This window comes from Choloepus didactylus, chromosome 21, assembly GCF_015220235.1.
Source record: "Choloepus didactylus isolate mChoDid1 chromosome 21, mChoDid1.pri, whole genome shotgun sequence".
In the NCBI taxonomy this organism is placed as follows: Eukaryota; Metazoa; Chordata; class Mammalia; order Pilosa; family Megalonychidae; genus Choloepus; species Choloepus didactylus.
In genome coordinates this window covers 34,641,842-34,668,329 of record NC_051327.1, presented here as the reverse complement: position 1 = coordinate 34,668,329, position 26,488 = coordinate 34,641,842, and the positions used below count along the sequence as shown (strand labels likewise).

The 26,488-nt window shown below is 51.1% G+C and overlaps 1 protein-coding gene across 7 annotated transcripts; it reads left to right on the top strand.

Annotated features, from left to right (window-relative positions):
• On the top strand, window positions 1-26,488 carry TMEM114 (transmembrane protein 114). Of its 7 annotated transcripts, XM_037815329.1 has the most exons (5): window positions 1-426; window positions 736-816; window positions 15,316-15,453; window positions 16,499-16,599; window positions 26,262-26,488. In XM_037815329.1, exons 1-5 carry the CDS (start codon window positions 6-8, stop codon window positions 26,475-26,477), a joined length of 957 nt encoding a protein of 318 aa, XP_037671257.1. In that variant the 5' UTR covers window positions 1-5; the 3' UTR covers window positions 26,478-26,488. The 7 variants fall into 7 exon arrangements, 6 of the variants coding, with proteins under 6 accessions (XP_037671257.1, XP_037671260.1, XP_037671262.1 ...); XR_005213685.1 differs by lacking the exons at window positions 16,499-16,599; window positions 26,262-26,488 and adding an exon at window positions 13,732-13,844 and having other exon boundaries at window positions 15,316-15,435; XM_037815332.1 differs by lacking the exon at window positions 15,316-15,453.

The window sequence follows — 26,488 nt, the reverse complement described above, 5'->3', positions numbered from 1 at the left end:
CGGGGATGGGCGCAGGTGAGGGTCTGAGGAGCGGAGCCAGAGTCTGGGGAGGACGCGCGGTCCAAAGCCCGACGTTCCAGGTTGGGAACACCGAGGCCCCGGGGGTGGAGCTGGGAGTCCCCGGCCGCCCGCCCGGGGCGCGGGGAGGTGCCGAGGGGCCGCCCCTGGGCCGCAGGAACCGGCGGGAGAGGCTCCCCTGCCCCGCGATGCGGGTGCGCCTGGGCGCTCTGGCCGGCGCGGCGGCGCTGACCGGGGCACTCAGCTTCGTGCTCCTGGCTGCCGCCATCGCCACCGACTTCTGGTACATCATCGACACCGAGAGGCTGGAGCGGAGCGGCCCGGGGGCGCAGGATCGGGTGGGCGCCGCCAATCGCAGCCAGCTGGAGCCTCTGAGCTCCCACTCCGGCCTCTGGAGGACCTGCCGGGGTAAGGGTGCGCCTGGGGGCTGGGGGACTGTGGCCGCCAACGTCCCTCTGCGCGGTGCCCCGGCTTGCCCTGGACCTGTTGCTTGGCGCGCGCCCCTCCGCCAAGCCCCCAAGCCACCAAGCACCGAGTGTGATGTCTGGGGTGGGGGGAAGGTGGGCAGAGGGCTGGGGCTGCGAACGGCCCTCTTAGAGCAACCCAGCTCAGCGTGCAACCAGTTGGCTTTCCCCACACCCTCCCCGGGTGGGGGACCACGGGCTGGGGTTCAGAACTGCAGGGTTCCCGGCCCATTGCTTCCTCTGCCGCCTCCAGTCCAGCGCCCGTGCACGCCGTTGATGAACCCCTTCTGGAGTGAGAACGTGACTGTCAGCGACTCGAGCAGACAACTTCTCAGTGAGTGCCGGGAGGGAGGGGATGGGTGGGGGGACGCCCCAGGTCTAGCGCCCAGTCCTGCGGTTCTTCTCCAAACAGCTGCGCAGGGTGCCCACGCGCGGGTGGCCTTCACAGCGGGGTGGGAGAAGAAGAGTGGGGTTAAGACCAGGGGAGGGGCCTCCCTTGCTCCACCCCTAAGGATGTGCGGTTTAGGATTCATTCGACAAACGTTTCTGTGTGCCAGGCACCGCGTTCCGGGCTGCGGGAAGGGCTGATTGCCATCCAGGGCTTGCCCTCAAGTAGCTCACCATCTAGTGGGGGAGACAGATGTGGAAACAAGCAGTTGCATTTCTAAATGGCTAGTGGCATGATGGGGGTGGGGTGGGGGCCAAAGGACACACCTAAACCAGCCTGGGGAAGCCAGGATGCTTCCGGGGGGAGAAGGTTTTGAGCTGAACGTTGAAAGGAGAGCAGGACTTATTCTGTAGACCAGAAGGCATGCTCTAGGTCTGTGTTATTTGCATCCTCGACATCCAGAACAAGTACTTGGCAGTAGTGGGGATGCAGTAAATATTTGCTGAATGACTCAAGCCAGGCAATTAGGAGCAAGGACAGCCCCTTCCCCCTAGGGATGAATGGCTTCTGTCTGGCTCATGGAGGCTCCCCAGTGCCTAGCATAGTGCCTGGAACTCAATAAAGTTTTGAGGACTGAATGCAGGAAAGCAAACGGGTTGATTTAGCACTGTGGAAGGAGAGAAAGAAAGAGTTCATGTTCACTGAGGCTTGCCACATGCCAGACACAGAGCTCAGTGCTTTCCAGGCACATCTTCATTTAATTCTCACAACCACCCTAGGAAGTAAGTACTATCATTATCTTCATTTTTCCAATGAGGAAACCGAGGCTTAGAGAGCTACCGTTGAGAAGACTTGAACTGGAAATGAGGACTGAGATTCATTGACCTTGAAATATGGGGACAGTTTTTGATAGACTTACTGAGGCCTGGATATGTGACTCTTAGAATAAGGGCAAGCCTTGGTGGGGTCCCTTGTTGACTTCTCCAACTCCATTCTCCCCTTAGCTCTCTTTTCTCCAGCTCTGCTGGCTTTGGGTCAGTTCCCCCTGTCACAGCCCGCAGTTCAAGCTTCCTGCTGTCACAGGCAGTCTGACATACTGTTCTCTACTTGGAGTCTCCCTGCCCCCATCCCATCAGCTTGGCTTGGTTAAATCTTACCCTTGGCATAGACCATTTGGGGCTAAACTCTGATTCTTTTATGGGACTGTGAACTCCAGGAGGCAGGGACCATGTCTGTCTTACCACCATGAATTCCCAAAGTAGGCCATCAGTCAAGATTTGCTGAGTGAGGATGAAAGTGAATGCAAACCAAATTATGTTATAGGTGGAGCTCAATATATATATTTTGAATGAATGAGTGAGTAAAGGAATTAGCCAGATTGTTTCTCTAAAGTCCAGTTATGTGCTGGGAAACATTTAATGACTGGCTCTCTGGGGGTGGAATTGGGGGATCCTGACTTGTAGTATTTGCCAATTTCTGTGGTGTAAATACTCTCACTGGGGTCGATTTCAAGCTCCAATACAATGTCAACTGGCTCACCAAATTCCTAAGATAACAAGTGGCTCTCATGAGCCGATATGAGGGGGCACCAGCATACCAGGGGGAAAGTCCCATAGAAGGGGGCATCCTCTCGACGCCTGGAATCTGCAGGAGGTTGAGGCAAGACTGACATAACATGCACTCTGCCCTGAGCCCCAAGCTACACAGGGAGGAATTTGGGTGCCCTTGGACCATCATCTCAAGAACAATCAAGCATTTCTGCCTTTGAAGTTAAGGAGCATGGGGGTCCAATCCCTGCTACTACCCTTACCTGGACCCTCTGTGTTCTTGGCAGAGGTGTCTTAACCTCTCTGAGCTACAGTTTCCATCTCTATCAAGAGGAGATGTCAAAACCCTGAGGGTTTGCTGAGGATTCCCCAAACTAACTGGATGAAATAGTTAACCCCTGGTGCCTGGTTGTGGTGGGATCTCCATGATGAGTGAAATAATGGTACGATATAAAGGTGCTGGACACATAGTAAGTGCTCAATAAATGCTAGCTCCCTTCTTTCCCAATCTTGCGGTGACATCTGTGGAGTGCTGACCATTTGGGGGCTGGGTGCTGGCATTCAGCCTTCTTAGCTCATCTGCAGGTAATGGTTAACTGCTGGCTGCACTTGGGGCTGGCTTGTCTTTTGAAACTTGATGATGCAACAACTCTGCTCGCCCCAGGTTTTGGAGAATCAGGCGGGGCGCACATCCAGGTTCAAGCCCTAAACTAGGCGTGTGGCCCTGTGCAAGTTCCCTTACTTCTCTGAGCCTCAGCTCCTTCTGGCAAAATGAAGATAATTATCATCCCTCTTCATAAGGCTCTCACGGGGAGGAAAAGGGAGCGCACATTTAAAGAGCTCGGTGCAGTGAGTGGCCGCCGTTATCCTTGCCATTATTTCACCTGGAGAAGAGGGCAGGCTGCCCCTTCACACTGCATGCTGCTGCAAAGCACCCTCAGAGGGAGCTTTTTCCCAGAATCTCTTTTTCCCTAAAATGAATTTTGAGTCTGGCCCAAGCTGTTTCATTATGCAAAGACAGTCCATTCCTTTAAGGTCAGGGAGGCGGGGCTGGTTGACCTGCAGCACCCTAGTGCAGGTGGGCGTGGCTGGGAAGATCCCTTGACTGTGTTGACCATTTCAGCCCCCAGTAACTTGCTGCGATCACCTGGCAGACTGTGAGAGCTGTCAGGCCCTATTAAAGCCCATTAGCTATTTTGCCTCCTTAATTCTATCCAGCTAGCCCAGAGAGTGCAGGTTGAGCAGAAACATCAAGCTCATAAACAGGTAACACTCTGTTCCAGTTTGCTAATGCTGCCATTAAGCAAAACATCAGAAATGGATCAGCTTTTATAAAGGGGGTTTACTTGGCTACAAAGTTACAGTTTTAAGGCCATAAAGTGTCCAAGGTAAGGCATCAACAATTGATGGCCAATGGTGTCCCGAAAACCTCTGTTAGCTGGGAAGGCACGTGGCTAGCGTCTGCTCTGGAGTTCTGGTTTCAAAATGGCTTTCTCCCAGGACGTTCCTCTCTAGGCTGCAGTTCCTCAAAAATGTCACTCTTAGTTGCTTTTGGGGCATTTGTCCTTTCTTAGCTTCTCTGGAGCAAAAGTCTGCTTTCAAAGGCTGTCTCCAAAATGTCTCTGTAAGCTGCAGCTTCTTGCTCAGCTCCTGTGTGTTTCAAAGTGTCCCTCTTGGCTGTAGCAAGCTTGTTCCTGCTGTCTGAACTTATATAGTGCTCTAGGAAGCTAATCAAGGTCCACGCTAAATGGGCGGGGCCACACCTCCACGGAAATGGTCCAATCAGAGTCATCACCTACAGTTAGGTGGGTCACATCTCCATGGAAACACTCAAAGAATTACAATCTAATCAACACTAATACGTCTGCCCACACAAGATTGCATCAAAGATAATGGTGTTTTGGGGGAATAATATATTCAAACTGGCACACCCTCCTTCCCACCCTGCCACTATTTCAACCAGGTGACACAGAGAAGTCTTCAATGAAACCATGTCCTTGTCAGCAAAATCCACCTGGCTTGGGTATTTTGTCTTCCACATTAGCTCTGGGGATGTTGTGGGTTTGGTTCTTTGGCTAGGGACTGGAACTGTTTTTGGTGGAGGGGAAGTGACCAAATTCAGCAGAGGGTGGGGAAAAGAGCCATGGTCTGGAACCAACCAGCTAGGCATCTTTTAGTGGCAAGTGACAGCAACTCAAATCATATTGGCTTAAACGAGAAAAGGAAGTACTGGTCCATATACCTGAAAAGTCAAAGCCTGTTGGGATCCATAGAGCTTAACTCAGTTTTTCTCCCTCTCTCTGGGCTTTGCTTTCTTCTGTTTGGGTTTGGCTTTCAGCTAAGTACTCTGCAGCGTAAGCAACCAGCAGGAGACTTTCTATTTCCCGGTAATCCTGGGAAACATCCAAGTAGGTCTCTCATTGGACCAGCTTGGGTCATATGCCCAGCCCTGAGCCAATCACTGTAGCCAGGGGGATGGAATGTCCTGATTGGCCAGCTGAATTAATGCGCCCACTTGTCAGAAGGAGTGGGGGTGGGATTGACCCCATCCTAGATGAGGGGAGTGGGGGAGGGCTCGTGCCATGGAGGCAACTCGGCGGACTGTTGTCGAATGCAGAGGTGGCAAAACCCACAGGTGCCCACTTTATCAGGGGTTGGAGCCTGGCTCCCCCCTTTTACCAGCTGCGTGGCTCCTGGCAAATCACCTGCTTCCCAGAGTTCAGTCTCTGCCTCTGTAAATGGGTTGTTCTGGGACGACCCGGCTGCCATAAACAAAGCATCCAGCAAAGTCCCTCTGTATAGTGGGTGCTCAATTCACATGTCCTCCTGTGCTGGGTCATATGGCTTCCCCGAGCCTCAGGCTTCTCATCTGTAAAATGGAACTCATAATTGCAGACTCACCAGACTCATTTATTCACCAAGAACACATTTATCTGAAGCCCAGCCCTGGACTAATTGCTGGGGATAGAACAGGGACAGGGCAGGTGTGGCCCCTGCCCATGTGTGGCCCCTGCCCAAGTGCAGCTTATGGTCCAGGGGAGGAGTCAGATAATGAACAAGTGGACAAATGAGTAAATAGACAGAAAGTGGTTTCAAATAGTAGTGGGTGTAATGAAGGGAATAAACAGGGTCATGTGATAAAGGTCAATGGGGTAGTGGCCGATGAGGTCACTGGAGGGCAATAAGAGTAGCAGCCAATGTTTATGGAGCACACACTATGGGCTAATCGCTGTCCTAGCAAATTATAGATACTCACTCCTTGAATCTTCACAACAGTCCCGAGAGGCAGGTAGGTTATTTTTGCCCTCATTTTGCAGATGAGGAAACAGAAGCACAGAGGGGTTAGGCAAGTTACCTGAGTTCACACAGTAACTGGCCTACCTGGGATTCGAACCCAGGTAGTTTGTTTCTACCCTCGTAGAATGATGCTACTACTTTTAGTTTATTATTATCATAATTTGAGTGGGCTAAGACCAGAGACCACGGCAGCCCAGAGGAGGGGATCCTAGCCTGTTTTGGGGGTTCAGAGTCCCATTCTCCTACTCTGCCTCCTTTAGAAAGGGAACTGGAGGGAGGCTGGTGTTTCTGAGGGTGGTGCAGAATGGTTTCTCAGATGCAGCTTGTGTCCCTCCTGTGCCTTACCCCAGCTGCTTTCCCTAATCCAATGAGAAAGGTTGGGCTGGTCATTTTACAGATAAGGACGCCAGGCCCAGAGAGGTCAAATATCTTGCCCAAGGCCACACAGCACGCCAGTGGTGGAGGCTGGACTGAGGGCGGCAGCCGGACCCAGCCGTCCTCTGAGGAGGTGAGGCTGCAAAATTACAAGATTGGGTTTCCATTCTTTCTGGGTGCTGGGCTGTATGCAGCGACTTGGAAAATTAAAAGACAGCCCTCCCACGATGCTGGGTACAAATTTTCAGCATGAAGCTGGCAGGGATGCAAGCAGAGAAGGGATTGGGGACATAATGGTGTTGACAGGCTGTCTGAGCCCGGGGGAGGTCTCGGTGGGATTTCTGCACAGCCGTGCTGCAGGCTGAGGGGAAGGGAGAGAGGGAGGGGGGCGTCTGCGGGCCTCGGCACCTCCAGGAGTGGAGATCTGGGCTTCAGGCTGCCTCCCCTGGGTGCCCTCGAAAGTCAAGGCCATATTTTAAACTTAAAAATAAAAATTCCCACTCAAAGTAATTCCACTTAAAAAAAATTTCATTGTGGTAACGTATGTACTGCATAAAATTCCCCATTTTCACCCAAGTATACAGTTTGGTGGCATTGATTACAATCACAGTGTTGTGCTGCCATCATCACTGTCTGTTACCAAACTTTTCCATAACCCCAAACAGAAACTCAGTAAGCGATTAAGCTGTAACCCTCCTTTCCTTCTCTGTACTCCCTGCCAAAGCCCCTGGTAACCTGTATTCTACTTTCTGTCTTTATGAATTTGCTTATTCTAGGCATTTCATATAAGTTGTCATTTTATGACTGGCTTCTTTCATTCAATGTGACGTCTTCAAGGTTCATCAGTGTTGTTGCGTGTATCCGAATCTCATTCTTTTTCACAGCTGTATAATATTCCCATGTATGACTGGACCCTGTTTTGTTTCTCCATTCATCAGATGATGGACCTCTGGGTTCATGCCTCCTTTTGGTCTTTGTGAATAATGCTGCTCTGAACACTGATGTGTGGGTATCTGTCTGAGTTCCTGCTTTCAGTTCCTTTGGATATATACCTAGGAGTCAGCTTGCTATGTTGCATGGGAATGAAATTTCTTGGAATCTATTTCATGAAGCTTCTAAGAAGGGGCTCACCATAACATTTTTTTGGAGCAGTGAAAAACAGGATATAACCTCAGTGCCTGTGGATGGAGAAATGGTTGAACATTTGTATGTAACACGTCCATTCTCTGGGGTGTTATCTAGCCAGTAAAAAGAATAAACAGAACACCAGGATGTACTGAGGAATGAAACAAATCAAGGGACAGAGTGGTGTGGGCAGTGTGACACCATTTAGGACCACTTCTTCTGCTCCAAATATTAGACCTTTTCTGTGCGCATGTGCCAGAATTTTAAGATGCAGCTTTTTAATGTGCCATTAAAAAAGAAAAAGCATGTCACCCGTTCTGATCACGAGAGGCTGTGGATGGTCAGACACACCCTGATTTCAGGTGTGTTAAAGTGCTACCAGATGTGCGTCTCAGACTTGGAGAAATATATAGAAAAATATAGCAATATATAGGAAAAAAGGATTGAAAGGAAGCATGTCAAGCCACTGGCAGAGGTTCACCCTGTGGAAGAAACGGGAGCTGGGGATGGTGGCCAAATGGGTCGTGTTTAATTTTTCTAAGAAAAATGTTATGCATTAATATAAAACAAGCCCTGAGAAGACTGCCCAGAGGTTGGAGTCTTCTTCAGCGTGGCTCATGCCAACCCGTGACCCCTGCCCGCCTCTCCAGCCCACGGGCCCTGCTGGTCCCCCAAACGTGAGCTCTCACCTGCTTCCTGACCCCAGCACATCCTGATCCCCTCTTTCGGAAACACCCACCCCTGCTCCTCTCAGTCCAGGCAGCACCCCCTCATCCTCCCTCCAGCTCAGCTGAGCCCTCTCTCCCCCTGGGAAGCCCTTCTTAACCATCCCCCAGCCCCTTTGCCAGCCCCCTCTGTGACCCTTTTCCAGCTCTGACACCTCAGCGCTCTTTGATCCTGGGCAAGGGACAAGCACTTTGAACCTCGGTTTTCTCATCGGAAATGGGGGCTAAAAACTCCTACCTGGTAGAGCCTAAGGTACTCAAGAATAAGAAAGAAACAATTACTCTCATGTTCAGGGCTCATGACAGCTCTGCAAGGTCAGAGCCTGTGGCCCAATTGACAGATGAGGAAACTGGGGCTGCAGGGGATGAATTTGTTTGCCTGCTAAGCAGGGGAGCCAGGATGTGAAATTTGGGGCCTTGCTTGCAGACTTGGGCTCTTTCCATATCACAACCAGGCATCTTGGTGACCATGAAGCAGCAGCTCCCATCCTGGAGGATGTCCCTGTGTCCTGGTGATGACAGACCTCAGGATAAATATTTACAGAAATGCAAACAAATCCACTTCCCCACCAGGCATCGCGGGGATGGAATATCCCTGAGCCCTTTGTCCATTTCAAAGTCACACTGACAAGGTTTGAAAATACAGTGACGTGTTCCCCCTGTAGGAAATGGTTTCTAAGACTTTCTTCTTTGGCCAGAGCTTCTGATATTCCTGGGGAAAGATACGTCTTTGCTCTTTAGGAGCAGAACGACTTCTCTGCCCATCCTGGGGCTCCCTGGCCCCGCCGGCACTGTGGACCCTGGGCGTCTCATCAGACCCTTTTTTGAACAGTGCATTAGTGGGAGTTGCAAACACACGTTTCCTTGGCGTGAATGCCTTTTCTCTTTTCCGGCTTTGCTCTTGCTTTTACCAGCGACAAAGCATTTCTGAGTTGAAAAGATCTCTTGCAAGTAGGTGCACACGATGAAAGGAGGATTGCTCGGCATTTTTATGATTACCAATTCTATATACAGAGCGATCAGGTATTGTGCTCCTAGTGTGTGGTATCCAGGACCATGGAGTGGGTTGAGTTGTGTTCTTGCAAAAAGATCTGTCCAAGGCCTAACCCTTGGGGCTGTTAGTGGGACCGTATTTGGAAAAAGGATCTTTGTAGACAGGATCAAGGCAAGATGAGGTCATACTGGAGTGGGTGGTGGTGCCCTAAATCCAAGGGCTGGTGTTCTCACCAGAGAAAGGGGAGGAGGATTTGGATACAGAAATGCACATACGCATGGAGGAGAAGGCTGTGTGAGGATGGAGGCAGGGACTGGAGTGGTGCGCCCACAAGCCAAGGACCCCCAGGAGCCGCCAGAAGCTGGAGGAGGCCGGAAAGGAGCACCCCCCCCCCCTCCCCGGAGCCTTCGGATGGAGCCCGGCCCTGCCGCAACCTTGATTTTGGATGTCTGGCCTCCAGAACTGTAGACAACACATTTCTGTTGTTTTAAGCCCCCTAGTTTGTGGCAATTTTGTGGCAGCAGCCCTAGGGAGCGAATAGAACTAATTATCCAAAGAACAGCCCTCCACTTCTGTTCTTCACATGGTGATGTTTATTTCCTTTACGACACATTGCAGCTTGGAATTATCCTTGCTCCTGGCTCGTTTTCCTTGGGGTCTGTGAGGACAGGGACTCTGCTCCTTGTGGTATCCCCAGACTCAGTCGCTGAGCTCGGCACCCACCAAGGGCCCATAAGAGTTTGTATCTGAATGAATGTATGTGTCCAGGTAGTGCGAGGGCTCTGCAGGGGGACCCAGGTCTCCCCTTTTCACAGAGGAGGTGAAGCCGGCTCACAGAGGTGAAGGGGCATCCCTGCGTTCACATGGTGAGGAAGTGTGTCCTGCTGGCCTCAAATCCGCACCCTTTCCTCCCCAGACCACCATGGGGACCCCCAGCACTAAGACTGAGATCCAGGAATCAGGAATCTTGCTTCTGAGGCTCTTGCTGCAGCCACCCCCTAATTCATTACCCTCCAGCCCATCAAAGGCAGAGAATCATTGGGGACCTGCCTTGGGGCTCCCGGGGTGGAGTGGGGAGGGCTCATGAGGTCTGCTGAGTGAAGGGAAGGAGAGTGGCCCCTACTGAGTGCCGTGTCTGAGATTTACCCAAGTCGTCTCATGCAGGCCTCGCTGTAAGGCGAGGGGAAGCCGTGGGCCTGAGGTCACACTGCTTGTAAGAACTGAACCCGGACCTGATCCTAAATGTCCCACTTGTTTCCCCTGTGACCCATGGACTCCTTGTATGTCCATATTCCCTGGAGGTGTTATCATTTCAACTTAGTCCACCACTCCTGGACTCACTCATCAATGAGCTTGCATCTTTTAAGCCACTTACCATGTCCGCCTGGCATTACAGGATTTTATGTCTACACTTGACCTTCCCCTCTAAATTATAAGTGCTGAGGAGGCAGGATTTATGCCCGAGTCAATTTTTACTCTACAATGCCTTTTCTGACATATCTCACAAGTTAGATGTTCAGCAGAGGCTTCATTTGCTCATTCATTCATTCTCTCACGTACTAATTCAGTGATCTGTTTAAAAAAATACTTCTTGAGCATCGACCATGTTCCAGGTTCTGTACTGGGCATTCAAGGATGGGGAAAAACACATCATGAGAAGGAGATTTCCTGGGCCTTGCTGGCCTTTGATTCCTCCCCACCTCTGCCTTGCTCTGTCACTCCCCAGAGCCTGGGACAGCCCCTTGTCCCCTGTCAGTGCCCTCCAGCCAGAGACCACCTGGAACGCGCTCGTAGTTGAATACGTGGGATTTGTTGTGTGCTGCAACACGGAGGACGCATACTGTGGGGAACCGTGGGGTGTGTCAGTAAGAGGGTGTCAGAAAGACCCTCTTACTTATTGTAGGATTTGGGCTTCAGTTGGTCTGAGGAAGCAGGGGTTTGCTCTGAATTGGGTGATGTCAGGGACCAGGGACAATTCTCTGAGTGGGTATCTTAACAGATCTTATCTATGGGGAGGTCAGACTGCAGCGAGGTTACAGCTGTAATTGGCAAAGAAGCAGCAATCCTATTAGCGGGGGTGGGGAGTGTTTGGTATTTTGTAGGTCACTTGGTGACCTTGTTATTGTCTGTGCTTAGACAACATAGCAAAGTGGACTTGCTTTGTCTCACTAAATCATGGGTTTCAGAGTGACTTCATCTGAAGTTGGAGTTCTGTGAGATTGTGTCCAACAGGAGAAAAGTTTGGTTAGCTGTGGCCACAAGGCCAGTTCCTGGATGTCGGGGGCTGTTTTGTTTTTTTTTTCCCTTCATTTTTTGTACTTCTTGCCATCTCAGGGGCTCATTAGGTTACTGAATAGGAATCAGGTCTAGTGGCTTTAGTGGTCTGAAGTCTGAGTTTGGTTGTAACAGCATTCCTGTATTCTTAAATGGCTTACAAGCTTTCATACATTTTATCTCATTTAGATAGCACAGCAGCAGACACCCAAAATCAATAATAAAAATATCAAGCAGAACTTAATATAGGGCTTATTAGGTGATAAGCAGTGTTCTAAGAGGTTTGGTTATTTTAATTTATTTAATCCTCCACACATAATCCTATGAAGTGGATATTCTTCTTTCAAAGCTGGGGTTGAAAGAGTATATAAAAACTTGCCTAAGGCCCCTCCTCTGGCAAGTAATGGAGCTGACGTTGGAGGTCCTGTGGTCTAGTGAGTAAGGGTTGGGTAAATCCTGAAACAATGAATGGATAACTGGGCGACCACTTTCCTGGTTTGCCTGCCTGCTCCTGGTATTTTCCTGTGGTCACAATAGATCATCCAGTACCCAATGATGAGTGTTCAAAAGTGTTGCGGTTTGGATGATAAATCATAATGTTACTCAGTGAATATACCCACAAAAGGGGAATTGTCTATGACTTACTCATTTTTGTTCCCATACCAGTGTTCTGCATGGAGCTGAACTTACAACAGATCCTTTCTCTATGTCTGTTGAATTTAACTAGCTCTGGGGGATCAGTGGGCAGGGGCTTTCATGCCGATTTTATAGATGAGGCTCAGAGTGGTCTAATAATTTGTCCAAAGTCATACAGCTTGCTTGTCACCGATGCGAATTCATAATTAAGTAGCTTTTACCCACATCCCCCTCACCCCCCAGGGTGCTATATGCCCACCAGCTCCCAAATGTCCCAGGTTCCACAAAACTGATACTTCATCATATCCACATTCCAAAGGGGAAATTCTCCCCCAAGCACATTCAGTGATGTGATCGGAGATCGGTACATTTCACAGTCGATCAGAACTTAGTATCGATATTCACATTCCAAGAACTCCATCCTGAAAATCACAAAATAGAAAATAAGGCGCTCACACACGCACACACGCACACGCAAAAATCGAAACCAAATTTCAACAGGAGGTTTTACAGCTCTCCCACGGAGCTCCTGTCCTCACCCAGACGTTTAATTGAACGCGTACGTCCAGCCAGCTCGCTGCGTGTCTGGGGAGTTCGTGCGCGGGCCCGCCAGGGCTGAGCCAACCCCGGGAAATCTAATTAATTTCTAAATGAGAAATGATTTCATTTCTTGGCTGTAGTCTGGAGGCAAATCCAATGCAGAGGGACAGATCTTACAGGACTGGTTTTTCATACCAGCTGTTGTACTTCACTGCCCACGTTTTGTTTGTTTCTTTTTTTCTGTAAAAATGAAATAAAGGGGAAAAAAAACAACAGCAAAGTTCTCATCGCCTTTAACTCCATTCCATCCTGCTGAAGCCCTGGGAGGGAGCTCAGTCTTGTTCTCTCTGACTCGACGAGGCTGTAGATTTTGGGGGACTTGAAGACAAAGTGATTTGGCCTCATCAGAGATGAGACACTAAATCATCCTCCTCCTCATCGTCTTCGGTAGACTTGCCGTTTATTTAGGGCTGACTCTATGGGGTGTTCTGAGCATCTTACTTGCATCACCCCAAATTGTCCCATTGTTTTTACCTGTCTAGTTCTTAGATAATTGCTGTGAGTGATTTATTATTACCCCAGTTCACAGGTGTGGAGATGGAGGCTCTGGGGCATGAAGTCCTCACAGTCAGAGCCTGATTTCAAAAGAACATCTGACTCCGAAGTTATTTTTAACCACTCACTGCTCAAGCTTCTTTGTTATTTTTCTTATTTCCTAGGAACTGCCATATTTTCTCTGCCTCAGAGCCACACTGTCTAGGTCATAATTCATTCATTCATTCATTGAATCACTTGGTCAACAAATACCTATTGAACACTCACCATGTCCCAAGAGTTCTAGTAGAAACTCGGGGATACAATTGTAAACGAGGACATAAGGCCCGCCTTGTCAAGAACTCACAGAAAAGATAGAAAAATTAATGACACCCTCAACATTATTAGGTAATAGTGACTGTGGGAGCTGAGGTGACAGAGGAGGGGCATCTGACCATGTGGCGTAAGGAAAGTCTTCCTAGAAGAAATGATGCTTAGCTTGTCCTGAAGGATCAAAGTATTTATTTTCATATGTATCTTGTTGCCAAAAGGATTCAAAGGAGCTCAGTGCCCAGCTCCTGGTAGATGACCAGTAAATATTTGGTAGATGAATGACTGGTGAAAAAGAATTTTATAATTGTTTCCCTTTTTGCTTTGGCTGCTGGGAAGCTCAGAGCAACTGCTTATACCTTGAGACCTCTACTTACCTCCTCTTTCCTTTCCCACTCGCCCTCCTTTTCCCTCCCCTTCTGCCCCCCAACCCCATTGGTCTTGACTTTCTTGTAAATCATTCTTCTCCACTTTCAATTTATAGGTTGCATTTATCTTTGACGACCTGGACCTAGGAGTTTTCTGGAAACTGTCTCAGATCCTTTTAGGGCTGAGGCAAGATGAGTAATAAATTCAACATAGGACTCTGCTCACTAGGTGAGTCCTCTGGGCACAGCAAACCGGAGGAGAGCATTTCTCTCTGCTTCCCTTTATCCCACAGTATCCCTTTATCCCGTAGTCTTCATGCCCTGAAGGTGATGATTGCCTTCTCCAGCTCTCTCCGTGCTGCTGGCAGTGCTCGGGGACCCGTCCCTTCATCCAAGGAGCTCGCACAAGGTGTCTCCTTGTGGTCACGAACATGTTCTTGCAAAAAGGAGTGGGCTGGTACTGTCACCAGAGTGGCTCAAGATCCTTAATTTAGTTGCATCTGCAGAGACCCTTTTCCAAATAAGGTCCCATTCACAGGTTCCAGATGGACACATCTTCTGGGGGCCACCATTCAACCGCCATGTCCTTCCACCATCTTCTTTCATCACAGCAGCTGTGAAAACTTAAGTCAAATCCTGAGATTCTTCTACCCAAAAACTTCCAGTGGCTCCTATGTCACTCATGGATAAAGTCAAACTCTTTACGATGGCCTGTGAGCCTTTTGCAGTCGGCCTCAGCTAACTCTCTGCCTTCATCTCCAAAATACCCTCACTGGCCTCCCCGTGGTGTCTCGATTTCCCAGGCACATTCCTCTCAGGTCTGCACCTGTTATTCCATCCTGGCACTTGTCACCATCTCTCAACTATGCCATTTACTCATTTATCTGTTTGCTGCCTGACTCCAGTCTCTAGAATGACAGCTCCAGGATCAGGGCAAGGGTCTTGGTTTATTTGCCACTGAATCTGCAGGGCCCAAAAAGTGCCTGGCTCAGGGTGTGCACGAGAGAAATGTTTGTTGAGTGACTATATGAACAAACAATATTATCGATACTTACCTCAGAGGGATGGATGAGGATCAAGTGAGATGATGCTTCTAAAGCCCATAGCCTGGCATGTGGTGAGCCTCAGAAACATCATCATCTTCATCATCATGATCATCATCTGTCATCATAATCATCATTGTCATCATCATCATCATCATTGTCATTGTCATCATATCATCATAATCATATCTTCATCATTGTCATCATTTCATCATCATCATGTCATCATTGTCATCATCATCATCATATAATCATCATTATCATCAATTTCTTCATCATCATTGTCATCATCGTTGTTGCCATCATATCATCATCATCATTTCATCATCTTCATCACAATATCATCATTTCTTCATCATTATCATCTACGTTGCCATCATATCATCATCATCATCATTGTCATCATTGTAATCATTTCTTCATCGTCATATCATCATGTCATCCTTGTCATCATCTTCACCGTTATCACCATTATCGTGATCACCATCATTAGAAGTAGTAGCAGTAGCAGTAGCAATGGGGTGGTAGCAAGGGAGCTAATTTCCCCTCAGGCTTCCGGGTCCTGGTCCACAGTAGGTGCGCAGTGTAAGTTTTGTTGATTGAATGCAGGGTGTTAGTAACCATTCTCTGCCTGGTGTCCCCTGTGTCTCTTCCAAGCCATGCACGGGGTGTTTGTGATTTTGCTGCCACTCAGCCTCATCCTGATGGTCTTTGGGGGAATGGCGGGGTTTCTCAGCTTCCTCATCCGAGTCCACCTCCTCCTGCTGCTCACCGGGATCCTCTTCCTCTTTGGAGGTAGGTGCCCGCCCTGCCCAGGGCTCAGACTGCAGGAGGTCTGGGACTTGGTTTTCCTGTCCATGACGTCACACATCTGGGAGAGACAAGTCGTGCCCAACCCAGGGTCCCTGGATCTCTGGTTTCAAGCAGAAAGCAGTGGGTGGGAGCAGGTTCTGAGAGTCACGTCATTATTTGACAAAAGAAGCGTGCATTCTTCCTGTCCTTGCTCATGACAGCTTCCGGGCTTTCAGGACTGTGGGCTGGCAGGAGACCCTCGCCCTCCCCCACCCCCTCTTATCTCCACCTGCCGCTCTGCTTTGGTTAATTAAAAAAACAAGTGAGACAAACAATGCCTGGGTTAATACAGTTTGTTCAGCAGACCAGAAGCTTTCGAAAATGGGATCAGGCTGCCTGCTGTTTGCTTTGTGGCTCTCTGTATTTCCTGTGTGTTTGAGATGGTTCATCACTAAAAAAAGAGGTGGCTGATTACGCACACAATCGGGGTCCACAGTTGGGACAGTATGGCTGTAAGTCCATATCCACCAAGACCCACTGTGTGCCAGGCGCTGTCTCAGGGCGACCAAGCAGACCCAGCTCCTGTCCTCGTGGAGCTCACAGCCAGTTGAGGCAGACAGACATTCGTGATGATTGCAAAATGAATGCAAAATTGCAGTTCTGGCAGGACAGTGATGGGGAGCTGGGAGGTGCTGTGAAAGCCCGGGGTGGTTGACCTGATCGGGGTGGTTGACCTGATCAGTGTGTCCAGGGGGGTTTATGAGCTGAGGGGTGGAGGACGGACCCACGGCCTAAGGGCTGGTGTCCCAGATGGAGGGGCTGGCTGTGCAAAGGTCCTGAGGCAGGAGGGAGTGTGAGTGCTAGGCTAAGGGCAAGGCTGGAGTGGGTGAGTGGGGAGAGCAAGGAGGAGGGGAGCCGGTGTGTGTGTGTTGGGGGGCTTCCCTTTTTGGGGCTCCGTTTTCCATTCCCACCAACTATGCCCCGAGTTGCCATTTCTTCACCCCCTCTCTGGGGAGCTCTTGAGCTGCTCTCCCTGCCTTCCCTGCAGCCACGGTGACCCTCGCTGGGATCAGCATCTACATCGCCTACTCGGCCGCCGCCTTCCGGGAAGCCCTGGGCCTGCTGGAGGAGAAGTCCCTGCTGGACCAGGTGGACATCCGCTTTGGCTGGTCCCTGGCCCTGGGCTGGATCAGCTTCACCGCCGAGCTGCTCACCGGGGCGGCCTTCCTGACAGCCGCCCTCGTGCTAAGCCTGAGACGGAGGCAGGACCGGGCCGTATGAGCTGGACACCTGGCCGTGGCTGGATGCTTGGCTTGTGTGGGGTGGGGGTGACTCATGAGATCATTTCAGTGGGTCTCCCAGAGGCCACCCACCAGAGGGCCCCAGGCAGCCAGCCCCCGGACCTCTGTGGTCTGAGCTCGGGCGGGCCTGGCTGTCGGTGGGCCATGCGTCCCTGTGGTCTGGAGAAGGAGCATGTCCTACAAGAACCCAGCAATCCCTCATCAGGTACAGACCTTCCGAGATTGCCAAGTCCACCTGCATCCTCTGGCTCCATTTCATCCCGACTCCTGCCCTTGGTATCAACTGCTCTTTTTTGTTAAAGAAATGGAGGATCAGAGAGGTTTAGCTATTTGCTCAAAGGCACACAGCAAGTTAGCATCAGACTCAGTCTCGGGGCGTATCTCCTCCTCCAAGACCAGAGCCTGCTTTTCTGTCACAGCTTTTCTGAATGGGCATGGGGCTGGCAAAAGCGTGCTCCATGTCCGACACCGTGCCTGGCATCTGATGTGGCCTTGAATCCAGGCTGGAAGTCACTGCGGGAAACCCCACACGGAAGGCAGCAGGGGTCTGGGGTCTGGTTTCTCAGTAACGTGGTGGTGGCAGGGATTCCCCCTCAGCCCAGCTCCTGGCTCCTCTCTGGTCGGGCTTGTGCTTATTTGGTTCAGGGTCCTGAGCCTGGGGAGAAAAAGGCCAAGATCACGAAATGATTATCAGCAATCGGTGACCTGCTTTTGAAACATAAGGTAGGGTCATCCCTGAGTGAGGGGCCCTTTTGAATGTCCAGGTGTCAGGGTGCTTATCCTTCTTACGCATCACCTCAGAATTGTCAGGAAACCTCCATATGGAGACAAGGGCAAACAGCCAACTTGCAACGTGCAGGGAAGAATAATCAGCAAACTCTTTTGGAGGGAAGATGTATTAGCACCCTCACAATTAGGAGGGAAGGGTCATGCTCAAAAACACAGCAACTCCTTGGACTGTCGTCTTTGTGCTTCGTCATCAAATGCCCGATGTTAGTGCATCATGCTCAAGGCCACGGGAAAGTGTTGACTGAGCCCAGTTCCCTGGTATAAAGCCCAAGACTGGTAAAAGGTAAATGCACCTGGAGATGCATAAATGTCTTATTTGCTGAGTCTTTAAACATCCTCTGGACAAGGCCCTCCCACTGGGATCAAATCAGTGGCTCTCAACTCTGGTTTGCCTGTCAGAAGCACCTGGGCAATTGTAAAAATATGGTGGCCTCACCCCAGGTCAGTGAAGTTAGACTCTCGGGGGAGGGATTCAGGCACCGTTAGTTCGCCAACGTGCTCAGGTTTTTCTAACATGGAGCCAGGTGAACCATGGGCTTCTTAGAACCAAACCACTGATTGTGTATGAGTTTATAATTGTCGATAAAACTTGCTGTGGTGATTTTCTGAACTCCACAAATTTGCATTCAATAAAAGTCTTACAAAGGAGGGCGTCCTGGCCTTTGGTGTGTTCCAGAGCTTCTCAGACCTTCGCAGGGATGTTATTAAAATGCAGCCCATGGGTTGGAGCCTGGATTCTGCATTTCTAACGAACTCCTGGGTGAGGTTGATACTGCTGGTGTGTGGACTGCACTTTGAGTAGTGAGGATTTGTCAAGTACATGCATGCGCGTGCACACACACACACACACACACACACACGATCTGTCCTTCCAGGCAGTGGGGTGCTTCCCACTGGTGCAGGGGGCCTAGATTTCGTCATCCGTCCTCCCTGCTGAGTCTGGTGATGCTATTCCAGGGGAGATGCTGTAACAGGGGAAGGTGCTCCCGGGGTGTGGCCTGGGTAGGTCTGGGTGGGAGGTTGTGCCCACCTCTTTGCCTCCCCACCTTGGGCTCCTTTTGGGTCCAAGTAACTGTGGGTGTAACGTTGGCTTTTTATGGTGTGGGGTGATGAGTGAGGTCCAGAGTATGATGTCAAAAGATTCCCACGGGCATGGTCAATTGATCAAGGTATCTTCACTGATCAATCATACTCCCTCCTCTAGACAAGCCCATCCCCTCTTTTGCCCTAGTTTTCTGACCAGTGGGAAGGGAGGGTGGTACGTCTCCATCGTGGCTGCACATCCAAATACCCTGGGAGCAGTGGGACTCATGAGTTCATCTAAGAATCTGAAGGGCTTGTCAAAACCCAGATGACTGGGCGCCACCCCCAGAGCTTCTGATTCACCAGGTCTGAGAAGTCACATTTCTAACAAGCTCCTGGGTGATGCTGATGCCACTGGTCTGGGACCACACTTTGAGTGACAGGGACCTGGAGAGTTCATTGAACTTAGAAGAATGACAGCTGTGCTCACCACCTTGGCTGCACTTCAGAACCACCTCAGGATCTCCAAAAAATCCTGAAGCCCAAGCCGAATCCTAGATCCTGTCATCTCCATGGGTAGAACACCAGCACCAATATTTAAAAAAAGCCAAGGTTGAGATCATATTCCTGTAGGATTCTGAGTCAGGTGATGTGGGGAGGGCCTGGGGAGCCTTGGGTTTAAGAAACTCCCCAGGAGGTGCTGCTGATGAAGCAGATTTGGGGACAATTGGTGTTGGTCATAGCAAGATGCCAGCAGCATTATCAGCACCATGACATCATTCTCACCAAGTCATCATCATCACCATCATCACCACCATCATCTCATCATCACCGTCATCACCACCATCAACATCATCATCAGCATCACCACCATCATCACCACCAACATCAACATCATCATCATCATCATCACTACCATCACCACCACCATCGTCATCACCATTATCACCATCACCATCACCGTCATTGTCATCACCATCACCATCATCACCATCATCACCATCACCATTATCATCACCACCATCAGCAGCATCAACATCATCATCATCATTATGATGATATGATGATGATGATCACCGTCATCACCATCACTATCACTATCACCATCACCATCACCACCAACATCATCATTACCACCACCATCATCATCATCATCATCACTACCATCACCACCACCATTGTCATCACCATTATCACCATCACCATCATTGTCATCACCATCACCATCACCATCATCACCATCATCACCATCACCATTATCATCATCACCACCATCAGCAGTATCAACATCATCATCATCATTATGATGATATGATGTTGATGATCATCACCGTCATCACCATCACTATCACTATCACCATCACCATCACCACCAACATCATCATTACCACCACCATCATCATCACCATCACCATCACCACCATCATCATCATCGTAGCTGACACCCATGGAGTACTTATTATTCACCTGCACTATTCTATGTGCTAGCCACTCAGTCAATAAGTCATTCAACAGATATTTGACGGTTACATGCTGGGAACTAAGGGCAGTGATTCAAAACAGACCAAGCCCTTACTTTCACGAGAGGCACGTGAAATATGCAGCAGTTGACAAGGGTGATGGAGGTAAGCAAAGCAGGATACAGATGAAGAAACTGGCGCACAGACACTTGCTTGCCTGTTAATTGCCCTAAGGACACATGGAGAGAAAGGGATGCAGCTGGGATGAAATTCAGAACTGCCTGAATTCAAAGACGATTTCCCTTCCACTCTTTTGCCATTATCAGCTCTGTTCTGCTTTCTGTCTGCTGATGGGTTGAGGATGTTGCAGCCACTTCAAAGTCTCCCTAATCTGGAAAAGTGCAGACTGAGTTGATTGCTCTCAAGGCCCGATGGGGATGGGTGAGCGCTGTTGAAAAGCCACTAACTGTAGGCTGGAGAAAAGAAATGAAAAAGTTTTCCCAAAGTGAGGGCCGCTCTGTTGGTGAAAGGGTGGCCTTTGCTGCCACCTGCTGGTCATACTCTGGAACTGCGTCAGGGCAGGCCCTGATCCGACTCAGCCGAAGGTCATTTGTTCTCAGTCCCCTGGGCCCAAGCACTGGGTTAACCACTGTAGGACAGGGGCTCTCAGCTGGGGCGCTCTGCCCACCCCCGGGACATTTGGCAATGCCTGGAGACGTTTTCGGTTGTCATAACTGGGGCTGGGGTGGAGAGGGGTTTGCTCCTGGCATCTGGTGGGTAGAAGCCAGGGATCCTGCTAAACGTCCTCCAATGCCAGGGTGACCCCAGCCAGAGAATCATCCCATCCCAAATGTCGGTAGTGCTGAGGTCAGGAAACCCTGCCAGGAGAATAAAACTGAGTAACAACAGAACAGAGCATGTGTGCACACGGGAACCGATAACAAGTACGGTAAATTCAGTGGTCAGCGTTATGAGGAAAATAAAACAAGGCAATGAAATGAGGGTGGCTGGGGGAGGGGCTGATCCAGGATGGACAAGGAGGCCAGGCTGGAGTCCCCCAGGGGTCTCCCCGGAGGCCAGGCTGTGGGCATGGAGTGACGACCCCACCCCAGGCCCCGGGCCCCGGGCCCCAGGCCGCCTCCTGGTGATGAGCCTTGGGCTGACACGGGGTCCCGGGCGCGGGGAGCCACCGAGGAGGCTCCTGTGCCCCAAGAAGGGAGAGACACAGCTTAGAGAAGCAGGGCCCGATGGACCTCAGCCTTTATCACCCCCGACCTCCACCCTCTGACATCTGGAGCTTCTCGCTTCCTCCCTGAGATTAAATGACCCAGGTTTAACCTTTAGCAAGAAAGGGGAGCAAGCCATGGTCTTTGTTTATCCTCTCGGTGAATTTCCACTTGTGGTTTTCCCAACAGCTGGGACCTGAGTCAGGTGTCGTGATCGTCCTCAGCAGGTTCATAATCATTGCCTTATCTAACAGCAGCCTGTGCTTTGTCAAATATTTGCAAGTGAGGTCTTGTCTCAAGCATATGGAAGGATAGGGTGAGAGAGAGAGAGAGAGAGAGCGAGCGCATGAGGGATGGCGATAGATGGACAGACACACACACATGGAGATATCAACACAGAGAGAAAACTAAAAGAGAGACGAGAGCGAGACATGGAGCTGCAGAGAACTATATAAATCCAGTGCTCTATCTGTCTCTTTCCCATCTGTCTCTGAGGACAGAGAACAAGGCCGAGCCGTCACCCCCCAGCACCCCAGTGTCCTGCAGAGCCAACAGCCGAAGAGCTTTGCTCTCTCCTCATGAGTGTCTGTGGCTCCCGCGATCCACCAGCACCCTGGGGCCCCGGGAGCTGCTGCCTACGGGGGACGAGGCTCTGGAGAAGCTGCGGCCCCTGAACTCGGCTGCTGCTCCAACATTGGCCTCGTCACCAACATCCGGGCCCCCTTGTGCCACCCCTAAAGCAGCCCCCATCCTCGAACCTCGTTCCTCGAGGATGGCCTCTGGAGCACCTGCTTCCTCCCCCGTGGGAGGCTCTGGGGTCCCTGCTGCTCTGGGATCTGAAGGTTGAGTTTCTGTGAGGATGAGGGGCTACCACGAGGTGGGGAAGAGAAAGAAGGGGAAAGAAGGAGGAAGAGAAAGAGACGGGAGAAGGAAGACTCAGACGAGGGGCACAGAGAGAAGGAGGGAACCAGCATCTATGGAGCCTCTCCCAGGCTCCAGGCACAGCATTTGGGTCTCAGGACAGCCCGTGGGGAGGGCCCTGGAGCCCGGGTTAGAGGTCAGAGGGCAGGACCTCTGGAAGGGGAGGGAACTTCTCCAGCCACACAGCGGCTACGGGCAGACCAGGACGGGACCCGATGTTGGCCAACGTCCAGACTCCCCTGCTTGCACCCAGTGGTCCCGCCTCCATCCCACCTCTCTGCTGAATCTCCTGCCTGGGAGTAAATTTGATTCTGAGCTTGTTAAAATCAACTGCGGGGGGTCACGGTGGGGACAGGGAGGCCACCCTCTTGGAGAACGCTGGGATAGGAGCTCATCATGAAGATGGCGTTTTCTGCATCGGCGCCTTCTGCTTGTCCTTCCCTCAGGAGAAGGAGCTGGTGGGTGTTTCTCTGAGGGGAGTGGGAAGGGGAGATGCATGTCCTCATCCTCCACTGATGATCCTCACCAAGCCTCTGCCCGAGAGAATAGCAAACCGCTCCCTAGGCTGGGCTCAGAGATACCCCAGGATCGCATCTCCGCTCAGCTGGGAACTTGGAGCCAGGACAAGACTGGGCAGGAGATTGGAAACTTCACCCGTGGCCGGTGGGAATGTGAAGTGGGGCAGCTGCTGGAAAACAGTCCTGCGGTTCCTCAAAAAGTTAAGCATAGAATGACCATATGACCCGGCAATTCCGCTCTTAGCGTCCCCAAGGACTTGCAGGAAGGGGCCGGAAGAGAAACTTGCACAGCTGAACTCATTGCAGCGTATTCACAGTAGCTAAGAGGTGGAACCGACAGATGGATGCATAATAAAATGTGTTTTGTTTGTCCACCCGTATAATGGAATATTATTCAGCTGTAAAAAGGAATGATGTTCTCATGCACGCCACAGCACGGACGAACCTTGAAGACATCATGTTGAGTCAAATAAGCCAGACACAAAAGGATGGATATTGTATGATTCCATTTTCATGAACTATCTAGAATAGGCACAGAAAGTGGATTGGAGGTGACCCTGGGCTTGGGGGAGGAAGTGGGGAGTTATTACTTAGTGGGTACAGAGGTTCTCTTTGGGGTGATGAAAGTTTGGAAACAGATAGAGGTGATGGTTGCACAATACTGTGCATGTGCTTAATGCCACTGAATTGTGCACTTTAAAATGGTTAAAACGACAAATTTTACTACAAAAGAAAAAGTGCTCAAACAAAACAGGGTGGGAGGCGTGAGGAAGGCAGGACCTGGTGAACTCTAGTCCTTGCCCTTCCATCTCAGTGGGGTGGCTTTGGGAAGCCCCCATGTCCCTCCAGGCCTTAGTCTCTTTATCTGTAAAAGGGCTGCCACCTCTGCCCCGTCCACCTTCCGTTCCACCCGATCCAACCCCACAAATGCCTCTTGAGAGCCTCTTCTGCAAAGACAGGTTGTCACAAGCATCCGATGCAAAAGCGGGTGTGGACACAGTTCTGGCTCTAGAAAGTCTGGCTTAGGGACTGACGTCACCCTGCCTTGCCGCTCTCTGGTAGGTAGGATTTGACTGACTGCAGGGGAGAAGAGAGAACTGAGGAACGAGAACGAAGCCAGGCTCTGCAGGGCTGGGGCTGCCGGCAAGAGGAAGCCTGTGCGGGGGGAGGCAGGCTGGCGCGGGGCAGCCGGGCGTCTGAGAACCAGCTCTTTGGCTTCCCAGACCTGTGGTCTGGGAAGGCTCCTCCATGTCTTGGAGCATGAGTTTGTCACTCATCCAGCGGGCCGTGTGCATGCGGGCAGAGCTGACGTGACGGAGGAGGGGGTGACCCTAAAATGAGGCCACTTCGCCGACACTCGGCTGTCCCCAGCTGCCTCCTGGGGGTCTCCATGCGCTCCGCCACAGGCCAGTGTTGTCTGCTCTGGCCTTTTCTAGAAGCCTCCCGGGAACATCGGTTAGAACTGGCCACCCTGGAACACAGCAGGACACGTTGGAGTTTCCAAAGCGTGTTCCCCTCGCCACAGTCCTGTGGGACCGAGTTATGGGTTGGATTGTGTCTCCCCAAAAGACGTGTTGAAATCCGAAGCCCTGCTCCCCTGAACGTGACCCTATCTGGAAGCAGGAACTTTGAAGATACGATTAGGTAAGATGAGGCCAAACTGGGTTAGGGCAGGGCCTGGTCCGCTATAGGAAGAGGGGACTTGGACACGAGCGCTGGGACAGTGGAGGAGGCCGAGATGAGAGCTGAGGAGCATCCAGGCTGCTGGCGGACACCAGAGGCTGGAGCAGCAGGAAGGAGCCTCCCTGAGAGCCTCCAGAGGGAGCCTGGCCTGGCTGGACATTCAGCCCCCAGAGCTGTGAGAGAATGAACCTCAGTTGCTTTAAGCCCTTCGATTTGCTTTATTAGGCGACCAAGACAGACGGGGCATCCTCCATTGTCCCACTCGATGGACAAGCCCAGGGGAGCCTGGATGGTCAAGGATGTGTCCAAGATCATTGGCTGGGAACTGGCAGAACCGAGACTCCAATCTTCAAGCCCAGTCTCCCCTCTGAGCCCGGATGCTGCCCCCCATCAGTCATCACACATCCCCTGACCCCCAGACCCAAAGTTTTGCCTGGGGGTGGCACCCCTGTGCCTGGGGATCCCCGGGTTTCCCACATGTCCAGCTGCTTCCTGCGCAGTGGCACTCGAGCCCCTCAATCGGCCGCATCGCACCTGCAGTGTGCAGGGACGGGGCCCTAGCTCTGTAGCGGTGACGTGGGGACTCTGTCAGAACACCAGCATTTGTTCTGTATTCATTTCTATTTCTCCATTAGACGTGCTCAATTTTATGGAATACTCAGATCCCTGGTGGAACAACCATTCGATCGCTAATAAAATGTTTATGCATCGAGTGCACTGACTGCCTCCACACCTTTCTGCCTTCGTTGCTTTGTGGGGTTTTGCTCCCTCCACACCCCCTGGGTGGGTCCTTGCTTGAAAGCAGCAGCTTTGCCGAGCCCAGGAGGTGAGCCGACTCGCTGTAATTCCCACATCCAGCTGTCTGCTTCTGTCTTAGTTTGCTCAGGCTGCGATGATGGATACCACGGGCTGGTTGGCTCACGCAACTGGGATTTACTGTCTCACAGGTTGGGAGGCTGGAAGTCCAAAACCGAGCTTCCTCTGGAGACTGTAGGGTCCTCGGGGTGGCTTGCTGGCCATCCCTGACTCGAGCTCTGGCTCCGTCATGTGGTCGTCTCTCTCCCTGTCTGTCTCCTTGTGTCCAAATTTCCTCTGTTATAAGGACTCCAGTCATATGGGATTAAGGCCACCCCCTCCACTCAGTACAGCCTCATCTCAACTAAATCACCTCTTCAGAATCCTCTTTACAAATAAGCTTGCACCCCAGGACAGGGAGTTTGGACCTCAGCATGTCCTTGTGGGGGACACGATTTGATCCATGAGTTTCGTGCTTTGCCCTGTGGCTTTGGTTCTGATTTTGTGTTAGGGAATCAGTGAGGGCCAGATCTGGCAGGGGTTACATCTGCACCGGATCTCCCACGTTTCACCCAGGAGACTCTGGGGGCTGAGCCAGCTTGTGTGGGGTTCTGCAGCTGCCCACCATGCGGGGACTGTTTGAACAGTGGACATCACCAAGTGCTTGCGTCAGCCGAGTGTACATCATCTTCTTCTGTCTTCCCAAGACACCCATGAGGCAGGTGCCATTATTCACTTTCCCACAAGAGGAAACCGAGGCTCTTGCACCACTGGCAAGAGGGGTGTCTGGGACTTGCACCCTGGCTGCCTGACACAGCACCTGTGCTTTCAAGCATAACACCTGCCTCTTTTTATCGTCGCTGTGTAACAAATCACTCCAAGGTGTGGCTAAAATCAGCAAGTCCTTGTGTACTTTTTAAAATACAGACTTTGTATCTTTCACTCTTGTGGTTTTGGGGGTTAGGGATTCGGGAAGGGCTCAGCTGGGTGCTTCTGGTTTGGTTTCCCTCATGCAGTGGCTGGGGCCAGTGCGGCCAGGGGCTGGGGGCAGGCTGGAGTTAGTCTCTCTCTCTCTCCCTCTCTCTCTCTCTCCAGCCACCATGCTCCGAGGAAACCAAGCACTCACATGGAGGGACCATGCGTAGCCTTCCAGCCCTGGCTGAAGTCCTGGCCAACAGTCAGCATCAATCGCCAGGTGTGGAGGTGAGTGGCCTGCAGGTGATTCCAGATCCAGCCCTCAAGCTGCACCTGTTGACGTCGAGTAGCGCAGAGACCAGCTGCCCCGAGCTCTGCCTCCTGGTGGGCTCGTGAACAAAATAAAT